Source organism: Ischnura elegans, chromosome X, assembly GCF_921293095.1.
Source record: "Ischnura elegans chromosome X, ioIscEleg1.1, whole genome shotgun sequence".
NCBI classification, from domain to species: Eukaryota; Metazoa; Arthropoda; class Insecta; order Odonata; family Coenagrionidae; genus Ischnura; species Ischnura elegans.
The window spans coordinates 9117665-9137932 of NC_060259.1; the positions used below are offsets into that span (position 1 = coordinate 9117665).

General features: G+C 38.4%; 1 protein-coding gene across 1 annotated transcript in view; it reads right to left on the minus strand.

Moving 5' to 3' along the window:
• LOC124171900 (B-cell receptor-associated protein 31) overlaps positions 1-20268 on the minus strand; it is a 66636-nt gene that overhangs the window by 36763 nt on the left and 9605 nt on the right. Inside the window, exon 4 of the mRNA XM_046551297.1 lies at positions 6785-6932. Within this exon, the coding sequence (XP_046407253.1) occupies positions 6785-6932 (148 nt within the window). The remainder of the gene's footprint in view (positions 1-6784; positions 6933-20268) is intronic.

The window sequence follows — 20268 nt, forward strand, 5'->3', positions numbered from 1 at the left end:
GGGGACATAAAATATTTATTAGCTTCCAAGCTAAATCTTTATCCAATATTTTCCCTGAAATACTTCTTATGTTAATACAAAAGGGTCATATACATTCATTAGTTCCCTCACACAAGACTGTCTCTTTCATCTCTCTCCTCCTCCTAAGTATTTATAGGGCTCTCACACCAATAATTTTCAATCAGATTCGATCGTTACATAAATTAACGATACACATTCAAATGAAAATAGGTTAGCCTCACCTCACCTTATGAGAATATTAAAATTGTAATCTCAGAAACAATAAATGGTCTCAAAATGTTATATGGAACAATATATATCTATAGCACATTAAGAAGTAATTGGCTGTCTTATTTCATAGATTTACAATGAGTCATTTCTCATAAAAGCATAAATCCCTTAGCTAGGGTTCTGAGTGGCTAGAATGTGGGAGTCAATTCCTTTATACAATCATGATACTGCAGCAGGCACAAACAGGTATCTGGCTCTCAGACAATATCCTCTCACCACTATCCACAATCAATATAAATAAGATGATTGACTTGCCTCAATTCTTTAACAGGGACCATCACACTAATGGCCATTGAATAAATACTCTCGCTCTCTTTTCCATAATAATCATAGTCATGCCATGGACTCATAGGCTTAATCGAAAGGAAACATCCTGTATGATAGATATCACAAAAACGACACTTGTCCCCAATGTATATACTAACCATTTTGAACAAAACAAATCTCTTATGCCAAGAAATACTTAGTCATCTTTTGCCGCAAGACAGATGACACTGAAAACAGTAGTATACTCAATAATGACTGCTTGGTAAAATAATTTAAGTTGTACGCACTATGCTATGTACATGAATAACATGCCTACAAACGTCTATCTGTCATACAAGCATCTACCTATCCACAGTTTAGACATGGTAACCTCCAGCCACAGCAGCTGCACATTTCATTTGCGAAAAGGACCTAATATAAACATACAAAATCGATTCACCTATCAGTTATATCCTTTCAGTGTCAATATCTTGTATTTGATTAGTTAAAACAATAGCCATCACAACGTAGAGAAAAAATTATACATCCACTATACGGCAATAATTGTGAATATTTATACATCGCCAGCCTGAGTAAAAATATTGATCAGCAGAGGAACTGTCTTTCTGCTAGTTATGTCCCTCCAACTTCATCATCCAAAAATATCTTATACAACTGTATACACACACTGTAGAGCGCAGTATTCATTCATGTTATTTTAGCATTGATGTTGAACATGAGCCCTTTCAAACCAGAAGAAACAAAATAATCTTATGATCATACTACGAGTTGTTTACCTTCTTAGTGGATATTAAAAGTAGCATTTGTACTTTATCCTAAGTTCTTGAATCCCGCTACATACTCCTTTTGCATATACACTGGTATTCATAGAGTAACACTGCATTCCGAAGTGGGAAAGCACTGACTAACACCACAAAGGTGACTCGCAGCAGCAAATTCATGAATGGAACACATACGTTTCCTCTTAACCAGCAAATATCTTCCTAACTTTGTAACCGTCCCGGGGAAAAGTAGAACAAAGCATTTAAAATATCTACGCTCATACATCATCTACACTCATAGTGAAACAGACGACGGGAAAATGTCTTGTAAACACGACTTAAAAACAAGATGCGACGACACATTTTCAACTTAAGTATTCACTTTGATAAACGGTTGAAAATAAATAGAGTACTATTGAGATATGCAATTAAGCGGACGATAATGATAAATATGAAAAATATAAAACATTTCCTCAATGACAGATAACAACACCTCCAACTCCAATAATAAAGAATGTATTCCGAAAAGAGAATATGAGAAGCATGTAACAAGACAAGAATAATTTAAAATTCATGAAATTAACAGTTAAATATGCAAAAATATTACTTGCACGAAATGAAATTACGTCCACAACTACAATGAACACCGCTATTTACATGGCAAAGCAAATACATGACATATATTAACAGCATGTGGCCCCGTCGTCTACCGCGGTCTGCTGTTTACGCGGCGGAAACTGAGTTTTCGTTGACAACTCTCGTCGCGTAAACTGAAGCACGAAACTTACGTGGCGGAATGTTCGAAATGGCTTACAGAATAGCAACAATGTGATTTTCGCGATCCCGTCACGAAATCTTTCGTCTTCGCGACCGCGTAAACAGTTACTGAATAGCCCTGCAGGTGTATATGAAATTGCTTGTGAGAGTCATGAGCTTTGTTCGCGTCGCTGCCACTTCTGCACTTTCCTTCCTGCACCTTTCTGCCACTTCTGCACCTTTCTGCCACTTTTGCGTTCGCGTCGCGGAAGTTGCAAGTGACGAACGCTGTTCGCGTCGCGGTTGCAGGTTCAAAAGGTGCAACTTTTATCTGCACCTTTTGCACCAGCTTCGGAGGTGGAGCAAAAGGTGCAACTTCAGGAATCATGGGTAATAGCAGACGAAAACAGGCGGAAAGCAAATGGCCATGATAGATAATTGGAAGGTATTTCATTTTGACGTTACTTCTTCGGAAATAAAACATCTGATATTTGAAATACATCTGACTGGGTGAAATATTAATAATAATAAATTTTTTCAAGTGGTTAAATAGTAAACAAAAACGAACTTATAATATATAGTCAAATGAAATGGACGTTTCTCATTAAACGTGACAAAAGTGCTTATTCAAATGAAAAATACCTTAGTTTTAGCATAGTAAACTATCAATAAACAATTTTCTAAAACGATTTGTTCGCGTCGTCGACTATACATTTACTATAACTCCCACGGAGGACTGATTCCAATCCAATAGCAATTTTTTAAAACGTACCGTAGGTATATATTCTTTTCTCGTGAATGAAACAGTATCGTGAGTGGATCACTGTAGTGTTGTTAAAATGATAGCAATACCAATGTAGACAAGCACAATGAATTACTCTTCGATGAGGATGGAGTGGTATTTGTCGCTATGGTAGGTGATATTGTGATTAATAAAAATGTTTCTTGCCACAACTGACACTTAGAATTATGACTTCGAATAATATGACGTCTTTCACACCACCAACCTTCTCAATGAAATGCACTGATATTCCGTTAGTTTGATTCATGAATGTTAATTAATCTTTCCGCAGTATTGAACGAGTTCTTCATTATTTTTCCCCATGATTTCTATGAAATAGATGGTCGTTTACAACGATAAAAATACTATCTCAGATTCTAGATAGGGGCAAAGAGTTCCTCGACGATCTTGGGAATACAGAGGTAAAACTTATATTATATACGACCCTGAGGCCATTGAACCAACGAACCACTTGGACCAATATGGAATGAGGCAGCCACAAATACCCTTTCATTCATATGGGCAGTATAGGTACGAAGGAAATGCCAGACACAAAAATATTCGGACAATGCCTTCCAAATGACCAAATTGCCTTTGGTCATTACACTTAAGAATTTCATTACGGACCACTTCGTGTTCCCGAAAAATTCGAACGAGATTAGCAAAATTGTTAGTCCCGGTGGTCACGAATCCTTTTAAAAAAGTTGTCAAGTAATTTTCCCTGTCTACTGGAAGTAATCGAGTAAAGAGGTTAATGCGTAATAAAAATGTAATAGCCTTTAATAAAAACAACCAGCATAACTAAAAGGCGTATATGAAGTGAAAAGGCAATGTTTACATCTAAATGGTAACTTCAGCTCATTGACACCTTTCTCACACCAATTAATAAACTTAGGTCTAGGATAACGATATCAAATTTGCCATAATTGCAAAAGCTTAAAACCTTATTCTTAATAAAGGAAGACGTAGAGGCATTTGCAACGCAATGCCAATACAATCAAATAACAAACAAGCAATAAACAAATGTGTTCAATATTAGTTCAACCAGAATCATAACAAACCCGAGTAAATCGCAACAATTACTGGAATAACACGTTATATCTATCCCGCGGCTGAATGAAAGCTGGGAAAATAACATTACAGTCTTCATAAAAATCCTCTTCGACAATGTTTATTATAATCATGTCCCACGCCATTTTTGTTGTTACGTTGCCGTTCGCGTCGCACGAGTTGAACCTTCCTGCACCCGCCTGATTTTCATTGCACCTTCCGGTGCAGAAGGTGCAGATGGAGCAAGCGACGCGAACAAAGCTATGATGTGGGAAAAATAAGGAGGAACTTCAGGACAAGAACGTCAGAATACAAAAAATGCTTCCATAATTACTATTAAACAATCCATTGAGACAAGCATCTGCAAGAAGAAAAACACCAGGGCCATATTAAACTTAAGATCCTTCTCTTTGAATATATGCCCTCAAACAGTGGGAAATCAGCAAAGGAAAAGAAAGGAGAGGAAAAAGACTCGCGTTGAATAGCAAATCCATTCCCAGATACTATCTCTCTAGCCTTATATGCCCTCTCTCCACTCTTCCCCCTGTTTTTGCTTATACCAGGCATAAAATTTCCTTCAGCCAGGAACTATGAAGATTACCTGAAGATGATGCATTAATTCATTGAAACTAGTTTTACGAGTGAAAATAAAAGTGAACATATACAATATCCTTTGTATATTTCATTTTACATATTATGCTCATAACATCTTGCCTCCCACCTTTGATTCCAAGAAAGAAAAACTTAAGACAAGCAGCAAATTCACTCCATAACATTCACAATCAATCTCCCTGCTCGGATTATCCCAATGAATGTTTTGGCCTTTAAGGTGGTTTTTGGCAAAATTTAGGTCGCCACCATATTTGTAATTGGACTGATAAAAATTATGATACCAAGTATAAACTTTCAATGCTGGCAAATTTGGTTTCACCTGAGTTCACCAATGTTTCAAAATACACACAACATCGGGCTGATGTTCACTGTACCTGCAGTGTTGCCAGTCAGCTATAATCCAAATGAATTTCAAGGCTGTAACTCGTTCGCCAGAGGTGAAAATAATATTTTGGAAGTTGGTGTATGGATGGGTTGCGTTCTGCCATGTGTCCCCATATGCGCTCGTTAAATTCACTGGCCGGAACACTCGTTCCTTATCTACTACGAGAACATCTTTTTCTTGAAAATTTCAAGCCTTTCTCAACTTTGATAAATCATAGAGGAGTCGTCACTTTGCATAGAAAAACTAAAACAAGTCAGGAAGAGAGGGTATTCTTCTAGTTTTCGAACCAGTGATGACCATTTGGATGGGTGGAACTGTTCGGGAGCAGTAGCCAAATGTGTGGCGGAAGGTACCCCAAAGTTCTATTTTTTTCGCCATTTCCAATTCTTTTGGGGGGGGAGGGAGGTTAGGAGGGGGAAACCAGGGGTTTTCAGATTTTTCCTCGTGATCATTTTCAATCCCCCACCTCCCAAAAAAATTCGAGACCGTACCTCATTCGGAAGTGTTGGAAATAATTTTTTAACCTTTTCCCTACTGTACACGTATATATACGTGTTGACGTTTCCTGACCCGGGAGACGGCGGGCGTATATATACGTGTGAGATATTCCTGGCCAGGAGATCGAAAGCCGTATATATATGTTTTCTACCTCCCCCCCTTTTAGGACGGTCGTGGGTTTATGACGTCTTTGTTTCGGGACCCAACGCTTCGGGGTTTAGGATTTACCCTCCGAATCCGGGAGCAGGTACCCGGACCCTTCGTCTTTTATATCCCCTCTCTGCGGTACGGTACAGCGGTCATTCAATTGTTTATACAGTCAATTTTCGAAATAAATATTTGTTCATTTCTCAAGAAATATACACTGAGAATGGAATTATTTGTCTTTTGAGCAGCGTTTACAATTTTTAAACTAAATTCTACGACAAATATTAACTTATGTCTCGAGTTATGTATAAACATCAACATGGAAATTGTTGCTGCTTTAAATGCGTTAATAATGGCCTTAGAACTTCGTTTAAAATTTGACAATGCTCAGATAAAAATGAGGAATTCAATTCAAAGTCTGTAATTTACGTGCAAGCAACAATTATCCATTTGCTAAATACGTATAAGCAATACATAAGTTGACCGCGAACCAATGCCGCAGGTATGGTCGTAAACCTAGAAAGGAGGGAGCACAACTACTCTCGGAGTCCGAGATAATGCGAAGTCCCAGCGTGGAGGGGTCGAAAAAGGTTCAGCGAGACCCTTTTTAACGAATGCCCTCCAAAAATGCTCCATACCACGAGACAGAAGAGTCTCTTGAGGCTCAGTAGAGCAGTCATGCTAAAACGAAAACTCCGCCGTCTCAAAAGGGTTAAGAGGGGTGTAAGGATAGGTGCTTATTGAAGTCACCGGTGAAGCTAAGCCTCGTTCAACTTTGACGCATCATTTTGGGGCTGCCGTTTTGGACAGAGAAACGAAAACAACGTCAGCGAAAGCTTGCATCCATCTACTTCTCCATTCTGTGACATCGTTTTTGATGAGTGGAATGGTTCCACAGTAAGAGCAAAATGTGTGACAGAAGGTACCCCAATAGTAATTTTTTCAGATTTTCCCGCCTCTTTCAATTTTTTGGAGGAGTTGGAGGTGTAAACCCAGAATTTTCGAATGTTTCCTTAGGATCATTTTCAGTCTCCTGCCTCCCCTAAAAAATTCCACCCCCCCAGAAGTGGTTGGAAATTTGTATATGAGAGTGAGTCACCCATTGGGTAGCACAAAGTATAAAAGAATAGATAGTCAGCGTAGGTGGACTCACTTAAATGAGCTCTCACTGTAATAAGCTAGGGCAATGATCAGCATACCTACGAGTTGACAATGATCCAAGAAATGTAAGCTTACCACATGAAAAATAGGGCAAATCCTGAAATGTAGAAATTCCTTTGAGCTCTGAATAACCTCAGGGAGGCATGGGTTTCATCAGCAACATGGAAATGCTCCCCCTCACCAGCAATTTTTCCAGAGTATTTCCGCATTTCCCTTATGGAATCTAAAGAGTGAAAAAAAAAACATTTAGGAATACCAGAAAATGATTAATGACACCAAAGTGACAATTTTATTCTTAAAAATGAAATATTATGATATCAACCCACAACCAAGATATGTTTAATGTTTAATTTCATACACTCAAGATGAATTTATGCAATGAGCACTATACACTGGACCCACATCATGAAATTCTTCCATTACCATCTACAAACTAATTGATGGTCACCACAAATGTTGATAATAACTAGGTTTACAAGTCACTTCAGGCCAGAAACTTATTCAAAGAGTGCTGTATCAAGAGAATCACGGTGGAAATAACACATGGGCATGTCACAACACTAATGAAAGAGTTATCAGTATTCAAATGCTCTGATAAAAGTCAAATTGAATTAGAAACAAAAAAGCAACGTGTGTCCATATTAAGTATTTAAAACATGTAGCATACTTCACCCTCATGCATCACATTGTTCACATGCTTCTGAATGCACTCTTAAGCCTGCCTTAATTTCAAATTTGTAAGCCCAAGCATCTATCCTGTGATCCATGCATTGGCAAAAATGGGAGCAGTCTAAAAAGGGCTGGATATGGTTCGACACTCCAAATCCCAAACCACAAACAATTACTGTACTTGTTGGCACATGAGATGCACCCTTATTTCAGTAAGGCACCCTTGGCCTTCCATCAGCCTATGCCTCGGACGTTTTTTTCCTTTCCAAGACCCCACAGACCATGAATCACTTGACTCAAAGGAAAATATACGGGAAAGTTATACGGGAGCGATGGAGACGTGTTTCATCCCTACCCCATCTCACCAACTGACCTTTTTTGGTCTACCAGCTTCAATTATTCCAGTTTATGGAGGCCAAATGCTAGGTGAGTTACCTACTGAGCCTGAAGATATCTCAACAGCTTTCAGTAATTGTATGACATGCCCAAGGTTCAAAAAAGAATGAGACCTAACACGACGCATATCTGACAGCATTTCAGTTTCTTAAGCTCTAATTGATTGACACAAAGATTTATAGCTACAATAAGGCTACTTATATTCAACATAGTCCAAAAAGAAAAATTCCGGAAGAAATGAGCGCAGCATGAGCGCATTCAAACAAGACGAGATGGACTGGAAACTTCACGCAATGCAAACTGTGTATATCACATTGCTGCGCCTTTGCCTCTTCACTTTGAAGGCAACTACGTCACATGCAAGATCAGTTGTCTTCTTTTCTTGCAGCCGCATTGCTTGAAAGACGGAGGGAGGGCGCTCGTTCCTCTCTACCTCTTCTTCAGCGGTCTTCACTTATAAGCATTTCAGATTTCTTCTATCTGCCATTTAGCCCAACAATGTACACAATCATTTGAATTTTTCAAACCACAGGTTTTGACACCAATATAATTTCCAATTGCAATAATCCTCATAACAGCGTCTAAAGATGATTTTTGAAAAATCAGACCCTTAGCATAATGGAAATTACTTGGCAGGACAGATGTTGACTATTAAGCAGGCATCTTCCAAATCAAAAATTTTATCTAATTTAGATATGCCATTGCTATTTGCAGTTATAAATGCCAAGGGATGCCCACTAGTACACTCACAGGAGGGATGATAAAAAAACCCATGAGATCTTTTACATGTTTACCTGCGAGGTATCGATGCTTACGAGTATACTTACAAGTAAGAAATGCAAACAGGAGCATTTTAAAAATACATCAGTAAGGGAGAAACTCCCCTGCCTCCTGCTTGTTTCTGACCTTGGTTTTCAGATGACTGACACCCTGAAAACCAAGGCCACTCAATCCCCCTTGGACTTGCATCCACCGAAGGGGAGGGGAATGCATAAGACGTTCGTGTAAGAGGCACACCCCCATTTTAGGCTGCAATTTCTGGGAAAAAAGGTGTGTCTCTAACAAGTCTTTGCGAATACTCAAATACCTCGAATACTAGAAGGTATTTGATGTTCGAGATCTCGAAGAATTATGGTAAAAGTACGACCTCGAATACTTTGAATTTCGGGCCATACACTGTCGCACGCACATCGTTGGTAGTTGACTCGGAAACAATGTAGAGGACTCTAGTCGTTTAGTGCATGCAGTGCTGTTTTGGGCAAGTTGACGAACTACATCAAATTCGCGGAAAAGAGTGGTGAACAAATATCGTTCAACTTGGGAAAGCGAAAATGATAGGGGGGGAAAAACCCGAAAATGAACATTTAGTATGCTTTGCGCAATTCTGGTGTTCGAGGTAGTCTAAATTTGAGATATTCGAATATTCGAGGTATAATTAATATTCGAGTTAGAGAAATCTGCTATTAGACCCATCTCTAGTTTAAACATATAAACACGCAATATGGCTTTGACGATCTACATTTTCACAGCAACTGATCACTTTAAATTTCTCTTCTAGGTTTATGCTTTTTCGTGATAGCTCCTTGATTTTTCTACCCACATTCCCATTTTTTGTCATCGTTCTCTTGGTTTGTACTCCGTATGGCTCTATCAAAATCACCCACTGCTGGGAGGGAACGAAGCCATTGTGTTTGAGACTCTCTGGCGGACCCTTCTACGTGTTGATGCTATTCATACGGAACTCAGGCACCGCTCCATTTCTCCCCATGAATATCGATGGCCTTGAAGGCTTAAGGCGTAGACCCTCTACGTTGAAGTCAATTCGCCCGATAACCTATGATAGCAAACATTACGTCTCAAACAGTATTGCTTTCAAAAATCTCATTTCCACTAGCTCCATGCTTAATTAATGATCTAAATTCACCAATGTCATTCTTTTAAGGAGGCAAGATAAATGACTTTGGTAGGCCGGCTATCTGCGCCTCGATTATGTAACTGTGACAGCGACAACGGCGATAGATGACCATCACGTTCTCCTATCACATTCCGCTGTATCATGCGATCATGTAAGCCACCATCATCGCGCGCATCATATAGGTACGAGCACGCGAGGTTGGTATCATTGAGAAATCTGAAGAGCCAATGAAATCCTTCGACACATCTCTGTCCGAGAATGCGTCGTCTGCGGAGTGTTTGAAATAACAATAACAAATAACGAAAACATAAAATGGAGGCAGTTCAAGGCTAAGTCCTTCGCTTCGCCAATAGGTAATATTATGATAAAGTACTCGTATTATGGTAAAGTTATGGGGAAAGTGTAGCATTACTTTTCGATGTGTGATAACGTAATCTATTATGTTAATGCTCGCCGGGAGATGCAGCAGTCATTATATTTGCTATATCGTAGAGAATGGTCGAAAAGTTGTGACCTTGAATTGAAACTAATTAATGTTGAAATGATAATGGAAGTGTAATCGCACTAGCAATTTCAATGTAAGTAATTAATAGTTGATTTATGATGATTAAAAAATCGAAAAGGAGTTTAACGATGTTGATATATTGGAGAATGTACTTGGCAAATGTTGATAATTACTTCGATACAAAGTAATTGACGTTTAAATCACAGATGTACTTCAATTAGCAGTACTTTCCAATTTGCTGTGTGAAAATTGTTAAAGTGCGTAATGAAAAATTGATGTTAGCGACAAGCGCTTTTCATTTTTTTTGTTGTAATGATCAGATGTAAGTGAACTGTCATGGCGGTGTGATGTTAAGTTAATAAAAACTTGTAAAACTGATACCAGGGACCCCTTCAGGTCATGGGCCCAGGGACGTGTGTAAAAAAAATAAGGAGATAATATTTCGATAACATTTAGAAAATTAAAAGTCATCGTTATACAGTTCAACTGAAAAATGTCGCTCCCAACATCGGAAGATACCGCACATGTGCAGACATTGAAAGCGGCCGACTCGTATCCTATGTGGACTTTCCAGCTCAAAATTCTGTTAAGTGCGAAAGATTTAATGGATATAGTTGATGGTAGTGAAACGCTAAGTGATCAGGGTTCTGATGCAATTAAAATTAAGAAATGGAAAACCAAAGACGCGTTGGCACAACACTATATCGTGTCCACGATAGATAGACAAGTAGTGTCACACATCCTAACGTGTACGTCTTCGAAAGAAATGTTTGACACTCTAAAAAGGATCTACCAGAGGGAAACCGGGCAACAAAAGTGTCTCCTTCAAGAGTTCTACAACTTTCGCTACGACAAAACGATAGACATGATGACCAACATAAGCCATCTGCAGAACATCGCATTCAAGTTGAACCGCATTGATCAACCCATAGACGACACCATGATCATCACGAAGATTATGACGATCCTGCCTGAAGAGTACAAACACTTCGGCAGTGCCTGGGATTCAACGAGTGGCGCCGACCAGACGTTACAGAACTTGTGCGCGAGGCTGCAACTTGAAGAGAACAAGCTCAACTTGGAGTCTAAAGACGCAAACGTATCCTTTAAAGCTGAAATAAAAGGTAACCTGAGTAAGTACTCTCCTAAGTGCTACCAGAGTAACGAAAAAGGACACATTAAGAAAAATTGTCCACTAACTAGAAGATGTGGTATTTGTAAGAAAAATAACCATGCTGAAAAAGACTGCTACTCTAGAAATAAACGTTGTTCTTTTTGTGGTAAAACAAATCATAAATCAGTGGACTGTTTTTTCAGGGACAATAAGAACAAATTTAAAAGTGATAATAAATTGTGTTTTCGAACAGAAATGAATGTTAAAGCTAACTTGAATACAGATTTTGATTTTGTAGTTGACAGTGGCTCCTCAAGTCACATGGTGATTGAAAAAGAACTGTTAACCAATGCAGAATCATGTACAGAAAACATTAAGGTAGCAAAGAAAAACCAAAGCATGAATTCAGAAATAGTTGGAACATTTATTGGTGATAAATGTGATTTAAAGGAAAGTTTACTATGTGCCGGATCTTTCTAGAAATCTCCTGTCAGTGAGTGCAATTACTGAAAATGATGGTGTTGTGGTATTTACCAAGGAAAGAGTTGAAGTCTTTAAGAACGATTCATTGGTACTTGAGGGTAATAAAAATGACAATGGATTGTATGTTATAAAATTGAAGTCTCAGATTGAAGCCTTAGCAATACAATGCAATAATCCAATCATAGAATGACATAGAAAATTAGGGCATATAAGCTTCAAAAATTTGATGAAAATACCTCATCTGTGTGATGGAATTTCGAACACTCTTGTCAGTTCAGAAAATAATATTGTTTGTTCCGTATGTATGCAAGCAAAACAGGTGAGACAACCTTTTGTAAAACACAGGGTAAGAGCTGATAGACTGTTACAATTGATACATTCAGATGTCTGTGGACCTAAAGATCCTCCAACACATGATGGAAAAAGGTATTTTGTAACATTTGTAGACGATTATACACATTTCTCTGTGGTGTATCTTATAACTCATAAGAGTGAAGTATCAATGTATTTGAAACAGTATGTAAATGAAGTAGAAACCCATTTTAACCACAAAATTTCCAAAATTAGGTGTGATAACGGTGGGGAATACCAAAATCTTGCCTTGAAACAGTGGTGTAGAGTGAAGGGCATAGTGTTAGACTTTACAATCCCCTATTCTCCTCAATTAAATGGGACTGCTGAGAGATTCAATCGTACTTTGATGGAAAAAGCGAGAGCATTAATATTTGACTCCAAACTGGGAAAGGAAATGTGGGGAGAAGCTGTGTATACCTCAGCCTATTTATTGAATAGAAGTCCTACGACAGCAGTTCAAACCACTCCTGCGGAAAAATGGTTAAACAAAAGACCCGACTTGTCTAACCTCCAGATTTTTGGCTGTGTCGGCTATGCCAAGACTCTTGGACATCTAGAAAAGTTAGACAGTAGAAGTAAAAGGTATATTTTCATGGGTTATGCAACAAATGGTTATCGCCTTTGGGATCCAAATGAAAGAACAATTGTTGTATTAAGAGATGTGGTTTTTACTGATCAGTCAATGGAACTTGATCTCCAAATGTACCACAGGAGGGCACATCAAGAAATTGCAGTAGAAGAAGAAGAAGATACCAAAAATACTCCTTTTCAAGAGCTACATGGAGAAGATGAAGAAAGAAGTGACATATACTGTTTAAGGCCTAGGAGTGCAATAAAAAGACCACTGAGATTTGAAAACTTTGTCTCTGACTATGACCAGGAAGGAATGCTGACCTACAGTGAATCCATAAAAGGAAAAGACCAAGATCGATGGCAGAAAGCAATAAATGAAGAAAAGGAATCATTTAAAAGAAATAGAATGTGGGAATTAGTTGACCCCAGAGAAGCAGAAGGAAAAGGTATCCTTACTAGTAGATGGATTCTCAAAATTAAAGACAATGTAAGATACAAGGCGAGACTTGTCGTTAGGGGCTGCGAACAGAAATCCAACAACATAGACTTTGAAGAAATATTTAGTCCTGTAGTAGAAACAAGCTCCCTGAGAATTCTTTTTGCTATCGCTGCCAGGAATAATTTGTCTATTAAAACATTTGACATTAAAACAGCCTTTTTGTATGGAAGAAGAGATTTTCATGAGAATACCTGAAGGTTTCCAAGATGCTGGAAAAATCTGCAAATTAAAAAAGGCGCTTTATGGACTTAAGCATGCTCCAGCAAGATGGAACAGCACACTGACAACCTTTCTCAAAGAAGAAGGGCTGATTCAACTCAAGACAGATCAGTGTATTTTTAAAACCTCTGACAATAGCCTATATTTAGCTATCCATGTGGATGATGGAATTCTTCTGGGCAAAAACTCAGTGAAGATGAATGAGTTGTTGTTGAAGATGAAAGAAAAGTTTGACATGACAATTTCTGAAAATCCTAAAACATACTTAGGCATGGAAATCAGAAGAACAAATGATGGTCTGTACATAACTCAAGAAAACTATGCTAATCAGGTGCTGAAGCGTTTCAACATGATAAACTGCAAACCAATGACTACGCCTACATTGCCTGCTGTTGACGAAAATGAAGATGAAATGGAATCACCCTTTCCATACAGAGAAGCCATTGGAAGTCTGCTCTACCTGAGTTGCAAAACGAGACCGGATGTGGCATATAGTGTTAATCTTGAGAGTAGATCAATGGAAAGGCCTACCGAACGAAATGTTCAAAATGTGAAACGGACGCTTAGATATTTAAAAGGGACAATGAAATTGGGAATTCGTTACTTCTCTAAAGGTAACATGTGTATAGAAGCATTCTGTGATTCAGATTTTGCGGGTGACAATAAAGACAGGAAAAGTACGACAGGTTATGTGATAATGTTTGTAGGTGCTCCCGTAAGCAAAAAATTGTTGCTTTATCTTATACAGAAGCAGAATACATAGCTGCGGCAGTTTGCTGTAAAGAAATTGAATTTATGAAAACTATCATAGAGAAATTAATTGATGAAACTGTACCTGTTACTCTCAATATAGACAACCAAAGTGCTCTTAAGATGATAAAATCAGGTCAAATGACGAGAAATAGTAAACACATTCAAGTGCGCTATCATTCACTAAGTGATCAATACAAAAGCGGTTTATTCTCTCTGAAGTATTGCCCATCGAATGAACAGGTAGCGGACATTCTTACTAAACCCCTTTTGTCAATAAAATTCATGAAATTTAGAGATGTAATACTTTCTGAAATTTAATTTGAATGTATTTTGTTATTGTAAACATGCACCAATTGCTGTGATATTGCTGATGAAAATATTTTTTTGTTGTTTCTTGTATTGAGGGTACATCACATTTTTTTCATTAAGGGGAGATGTTAAAGTGCGTAATGAAAAATTGATTTTAGCGACAAGCGCTTTTCATTTTTTTTGTTGTAATGATCAGATGTAAGTGAACTGTCATGGCGGTGTGATGTTAAGTTAATAAAAACTTGTAAAACTGATACCATGGACCTCTTCAAAAATGAAGCTGCTCAAGCGAATTCACCACCATAAGCATATAACAATTGAACAACGTGTACAACTAATAATGTCAAGAGAGCACTCCAGTAGATATATTAATTAAGAATTTTATTGGTTTTTACTCGATTAGAGGGCATTTTTAAATTAAATAAACAATAATTTTTAATTTGCGTAAAATTATAGCAATATTGTGTTTACTTAGTGCAAGTTCACATTTTATCAAGAGAGTGTTAAAGGTACATATTTGGTTACGCTACACAGCGTTGGGATGTTTCCCTGAGGAACAAATTTGCACTATATCGACATTGCGCTGGGCGAGGCATGGGTGTACCGTGGGTGGAGGCAGATATCTAAGTCTCCATCACATTTTTCCAACTATTTCCTTGCTTAAAAAACCTCATAAATACTTTTTTGGTCTCATTCTTTTTTAAATAACGTGCACATTACTAATATTTCAATCTCATAAAATAATAATACCAATTGCCGAAATTCATTGTTAGACACCTTTTGGGCTATTAAGGTCTGTTCACTTTATCTCTGTGGGTGAGCTGGTGTGGCTTAACCGAGTTGGGGTGAGAGGAGGGAAAGTTTATCTACACGTGACTTTCCCTCTCCCAATCAGCAGACAGTAGGCGTGGCCTAGCACTTCGGAATTTAAGTCGCTCTCAGAGCTCCATCGTGTCAACTTCATGAATCTGCTAGCTGTGTTGCCAAATCTCGCGCATTCTCTTGGTGCTCTTCGATTCTTCCATTTAAGTCCAACTTATAACTTACTGTTCCTTATTCTTCCACTTCAAACCTTTTCCATCGCCTTTCCAGAAAGTTTTTATTCACCTTTTGCATTCCCATCAGCACCGACTCCCTCCCTCCACCTATTCCCTCTCAATACTTTTCCGATCCCTTTATTACCAAACCCTAACCCTTTTCCTCAACTCCGTATTTACTTTTGGGTATTACAACCTATATAGTTTTGTATACCTCTGATTTAAAAGAGTAACATCCGAGCGTGTTTATTGAAGGCACCGAAAGTAACTCCGAAAATATGGACACTGACGGGAGGGAAGACGAGGAGGTTGATTTATTAGCCACACCACTCCAGCAATAAGTTACAAAATAAATTATTTAATAAAATACCCGTCGTGCTACTTTTCTCCATTCTTTTTGCATACTCATCCTCACGAATTCCCTTGCAATCCCCGTTTATCAGAATGTTACGCTTATGTATGCCTTTCACCAGCGGTCTCGCATTTAGCGGACAATATCCTGGCTTCTGAGATGGGATTATCCTCAATCCCCATCAAATAAGTAGCTATACATTGTATGCATTGTTTCGCCGCCGGGCCCAAAATATCTGTGGCCACGTATGAGTCACACCTTTTCAGTGGGACACTAGGGCGCCTGTGTACATTTGGCAACGTTAAGGTCGCTCCTGCTCTCTCTCTCTTGGTACTACCCCTTCCCCTTCAGCGCGGCCCCTCCCCCTTCAGCGAGGCCCTCCGATAGTGTCCGGGATCTCACGAAAGCTGACCCGCAGAGATAAAATGAACAGATAATAGGTGACTCATGCTGCAGTTGACCTCCAGAAATGGGGAACTTTGAAGGGGGTAAGATGAAAAAGGTCAGCGGGCGAGAAAGGGGGAGGCGTGAAAAAATGTTTCTTTTGTCCTCGTGTAACTTGATATCTTCTTTCGAAGCTAAGGTCTTCCTAATACGATCCATGCGCGAACTGGAATCTTTTGTTTGATTTTGGAGAAAAGAAAAGATTAAAGGGGGAGGCTAGTGCTGACTGGAGGGGGATAGCATATCTTAGGAAATGCGCTTATGTTACTATCCCACAGCATTGAGCTTCTCCCTGTGGTAGTTTCATCTTGTGGGAAAGATTCAAACTATGTGCCTGTCGTTATTAGCCATAAATGACACATTGTATGTATTTTGTCTCATTTTCGTCGAACGATGGATGCAGGAAAATTATACGTCAGGACCACTATTGTTCGATGCTAGAATTTGAGCTATGATTTACTATTCGAATTCGATATAAGAGTTCGAGAAATATGGTATTCGACACATCTCTAATTTTTAATGATTCTTCATTTTAATGTTATTTTTAAGTACGGTTTTTAATGATGTTATTGATCCAAATGATTTCATTAAATTTGAAATAAAAAGTTCATTTTTAAATGTATTTGGTATATACCTATTGATTTACATATTCATCAAGTGAAATATATGAATGACATTTACTAATACGCTTTGTGCAATTTTGAGGTATTCAAAAATTGAGATATTCGAGTATTCGAGCTATGATTTACCATTCAAATTAGTTATTCGAGTTCGAGAAATCTGCTATTCAACCCATCTATAGTCACAATAATCCTTCTTAATAAGTCGCAAAAAAATGCCACTGGACATTTTTTGCGACTTATTAAATTTGGTTTGAAATAATGAAACTCCATATTAAGAAGTGCCAATTTTCAGGTCTGCTGACTTTGTATAATTCAGAGTTTACTGTACCACCAGGAGCCATAGCCATTGAATTATGCAATTAGCTATAAGATAAAAAGCTACACCTGGTATATTCAATCTACTATTGCTAAAATATTATGAGAAAATTCTTTTTTAGTGTGTATACATTAAAGATATGGGAGATTTTATCCGGGCTGTTATCTATTTTTGTTCATTCATCACTGACGGCAGTTGCGTGGTTATTTCAAATGCTCACTTACTCAAATGCTCGCTCACTCACACAAAGAAGTGATCTAAGCACCGGAAAAGTCTTAGTCACGGAATATCCCCAATCTAAAATGAAACTTTAAAATGAAAAATATTTCCTCCATCATCGAGTGTCTTAATTCTCTTCATTCCTCATACATCAAACTGTTGATTTGAAAATTGCTGTCACTAGGTCGCGTATTTATGGCAAAAACGTTGAAATTTGAGCAATTTATGGACTTACAGCATTTTCTTGGATACGAATGATTCAAATATAAAGGGTTTAAGTGGGAGTGTAAGAAATACTCCGCACAACCTTCCTCACATGTTAAACTACGGAGTATTGTCAACTCGATGTTTACGAGTATGCATGTAAATAGGGAAATTGTGTCAGCGACAATGTTTTTACTGAACTCCTACTTCTCCTCGATTCCTACCGTAAGTTTTTAGGCAAACCCTTTCCCTCCAAAGGTGCACTATCATTTAGGATTCCACACTTTGATGCACCACAGTCAGAAGCATTGCTTTTTTTGCTGCTTTCGCCAGAATAATTAGTTTTGTTGACAAATTTTTTGCCGTAGTTCGTATAAACTATTTGCTCCTGGGGACCGAGCCCAAAGTTCGTAATTTCAAAAAATTTCATATTATCGAAAAGCCCCATGTACTTACCAAAGTCTTTTCGATGGGACCACAATTTCACTTCGTATCATCGAAAACTTCGTAATATCCTGCTTCATATAATCGAGAGTTTACTGTAGTTCTATGTACATAGGAAAAGATCAACCCTCGATTGCGTCATGCCGCATTCTTCTATTGAGAAACTGAAATGAGTTTTCTTGTTTTTTAAGTATTTACGCGTAAATTATTCACTTTTTTTATGATTCCTAAAAGAAACGTTCATACGAACCTCTGGGATTTCGGTTCTGTGAACTTAGTAACAACGAGAGTCTACTGAATTTGTTAGATTTCACCAAGTACTCACACCAGATTTAACTAGTTTTTGCCCAAAGAATTTTGAGTGCATGAAATTAGAATCTTTTACAAAATTACGATAATTTTTAAATGATAATAATTTGAAGAATATAATTAACTGTAATTTTTTCAGAATTAGATTAAAACATACCACGGAAATTTTCTTGAACTATTTCTAATCTTACCTCTTAATTACTAGTCTCTAAATTACATTATTCCTTACAAAAGGACAATTTACTGCCACGAAAAATATATTGCCAAAGCTTTCCAAAACGGCAGCTGGCCACACCCAGTCATCCTACTTTGATGGACTGGTCTGTCATTTAAGGCAAAAGAAAAATCACCACCCAGCTTTTTGGAGGTCATGGGTTCATCATGACTTGAACTCCAAGGAATTTGCAAAATTTTTAAAGCCAGACTATTGAAAGTAGCAATATATTATTTTATGACGAAATTACAATATCATTTATGTGACACTGATTGTTGGTGTGTTATGGAGATTACCAACTGTTTTGAAGCAATCAACTAGTTTTACAAATTCAAGATGCATTAAAATACTGCCAAAAAGGAAAAAAAAGGGGGGCAGGCTAGTACCGTATAAGCTTGTGTAAGAGGCGCACCTTTTTTCCCAGACATTGCACCCGAAAATGGGGGTGCGCCTCTTACACAAACTTCTTATCTCCTCCCCTCCCCTTCACCGGTCGCAAGTCCAAGGGGAACTGAGTGGCCTTGGTTTTCAGCGTGAGTCAGTCATCTGAAACCCTGGGTCAAAATCAAACGGCAGGCAGGGGAGTTTATCCCTTAGTGACGTATTTTTAAAATGCTCCTGTTTGAATTTCTTGCAAGCATCGCGCCGTCACGTCGGTACCCCAGAGGTGAACATTGAAAAGATCGCGCGGGGTGATTCGCTCCGGAGGGCGCGCTAAATTTACTGCCACGAGTGGGCATCCCGCGGCATTTATACTGCATAGTGTAATCGCTTATCAAACGTATAGAAACGCGTCGTTTTGAAGGACATACCTGGTTATTAGTCAACATCTGTCTTGCCGAGCAATTTCCATTACGTTGAGCACCTGATTTTTCAAAAATCATCTTCAGACGCGAATATGAGGATTTTTGCAACTGAAAATTATATTGGTGTCTAAACCTGCGGTTTAAAAAATTCGAACGAGTGTGTTCATTGTTGGACTAAATGGTGGATAGAAGAAATCGGAAATGCTTACAAGTGAAGAGCGCTGAAGGCGAGGTCGAGGGGAAGGAGCGCGCTCCCTCCCCTCCGTATTTCAAGCTACGAGGCTATGAGCGAAGGAGCAAGGGAAGAACACGTCCGATCTTGCATGTGACGTCGTTGCCTTTAATGCGAAGGGGCGAAGGCACAGCAATGTGATATACGCAGTTTGCGTTGCCTGAAGTTTCCAGTCCGTCTCGTCTTGTTTGAATGCGCTTATGCTACGCTTGTTTCTTCCGAAATTGTGCTGTTTGGACTATGTTGAATTTTAGTAGCCTTGTTTTAGCAATAAATCTTTGTGTCAATCAATTAGAGCTCAAAAAACTTAAATGCTGTCAGATATACATCGCGTTCGGTCAAATTCTTTTTAGAACCTCGTGCGTGTCTTACGATTGCTGAAAGATATCGAGATATCTCCGAGCTCAGAAGGTGACTCACCTAGCATTTGACCTCCAGAAACTCGGAAAATTGAACCTGGTAGACCGAAAAAGGTCAGTTGGTGAGATGGGGTAGGGATGAAACACGTTTCAATTGTTCCCCTGTAACTTGAAATTTTCCTATTTTCCTGTGGAGTCTCGGAAAGGAAAA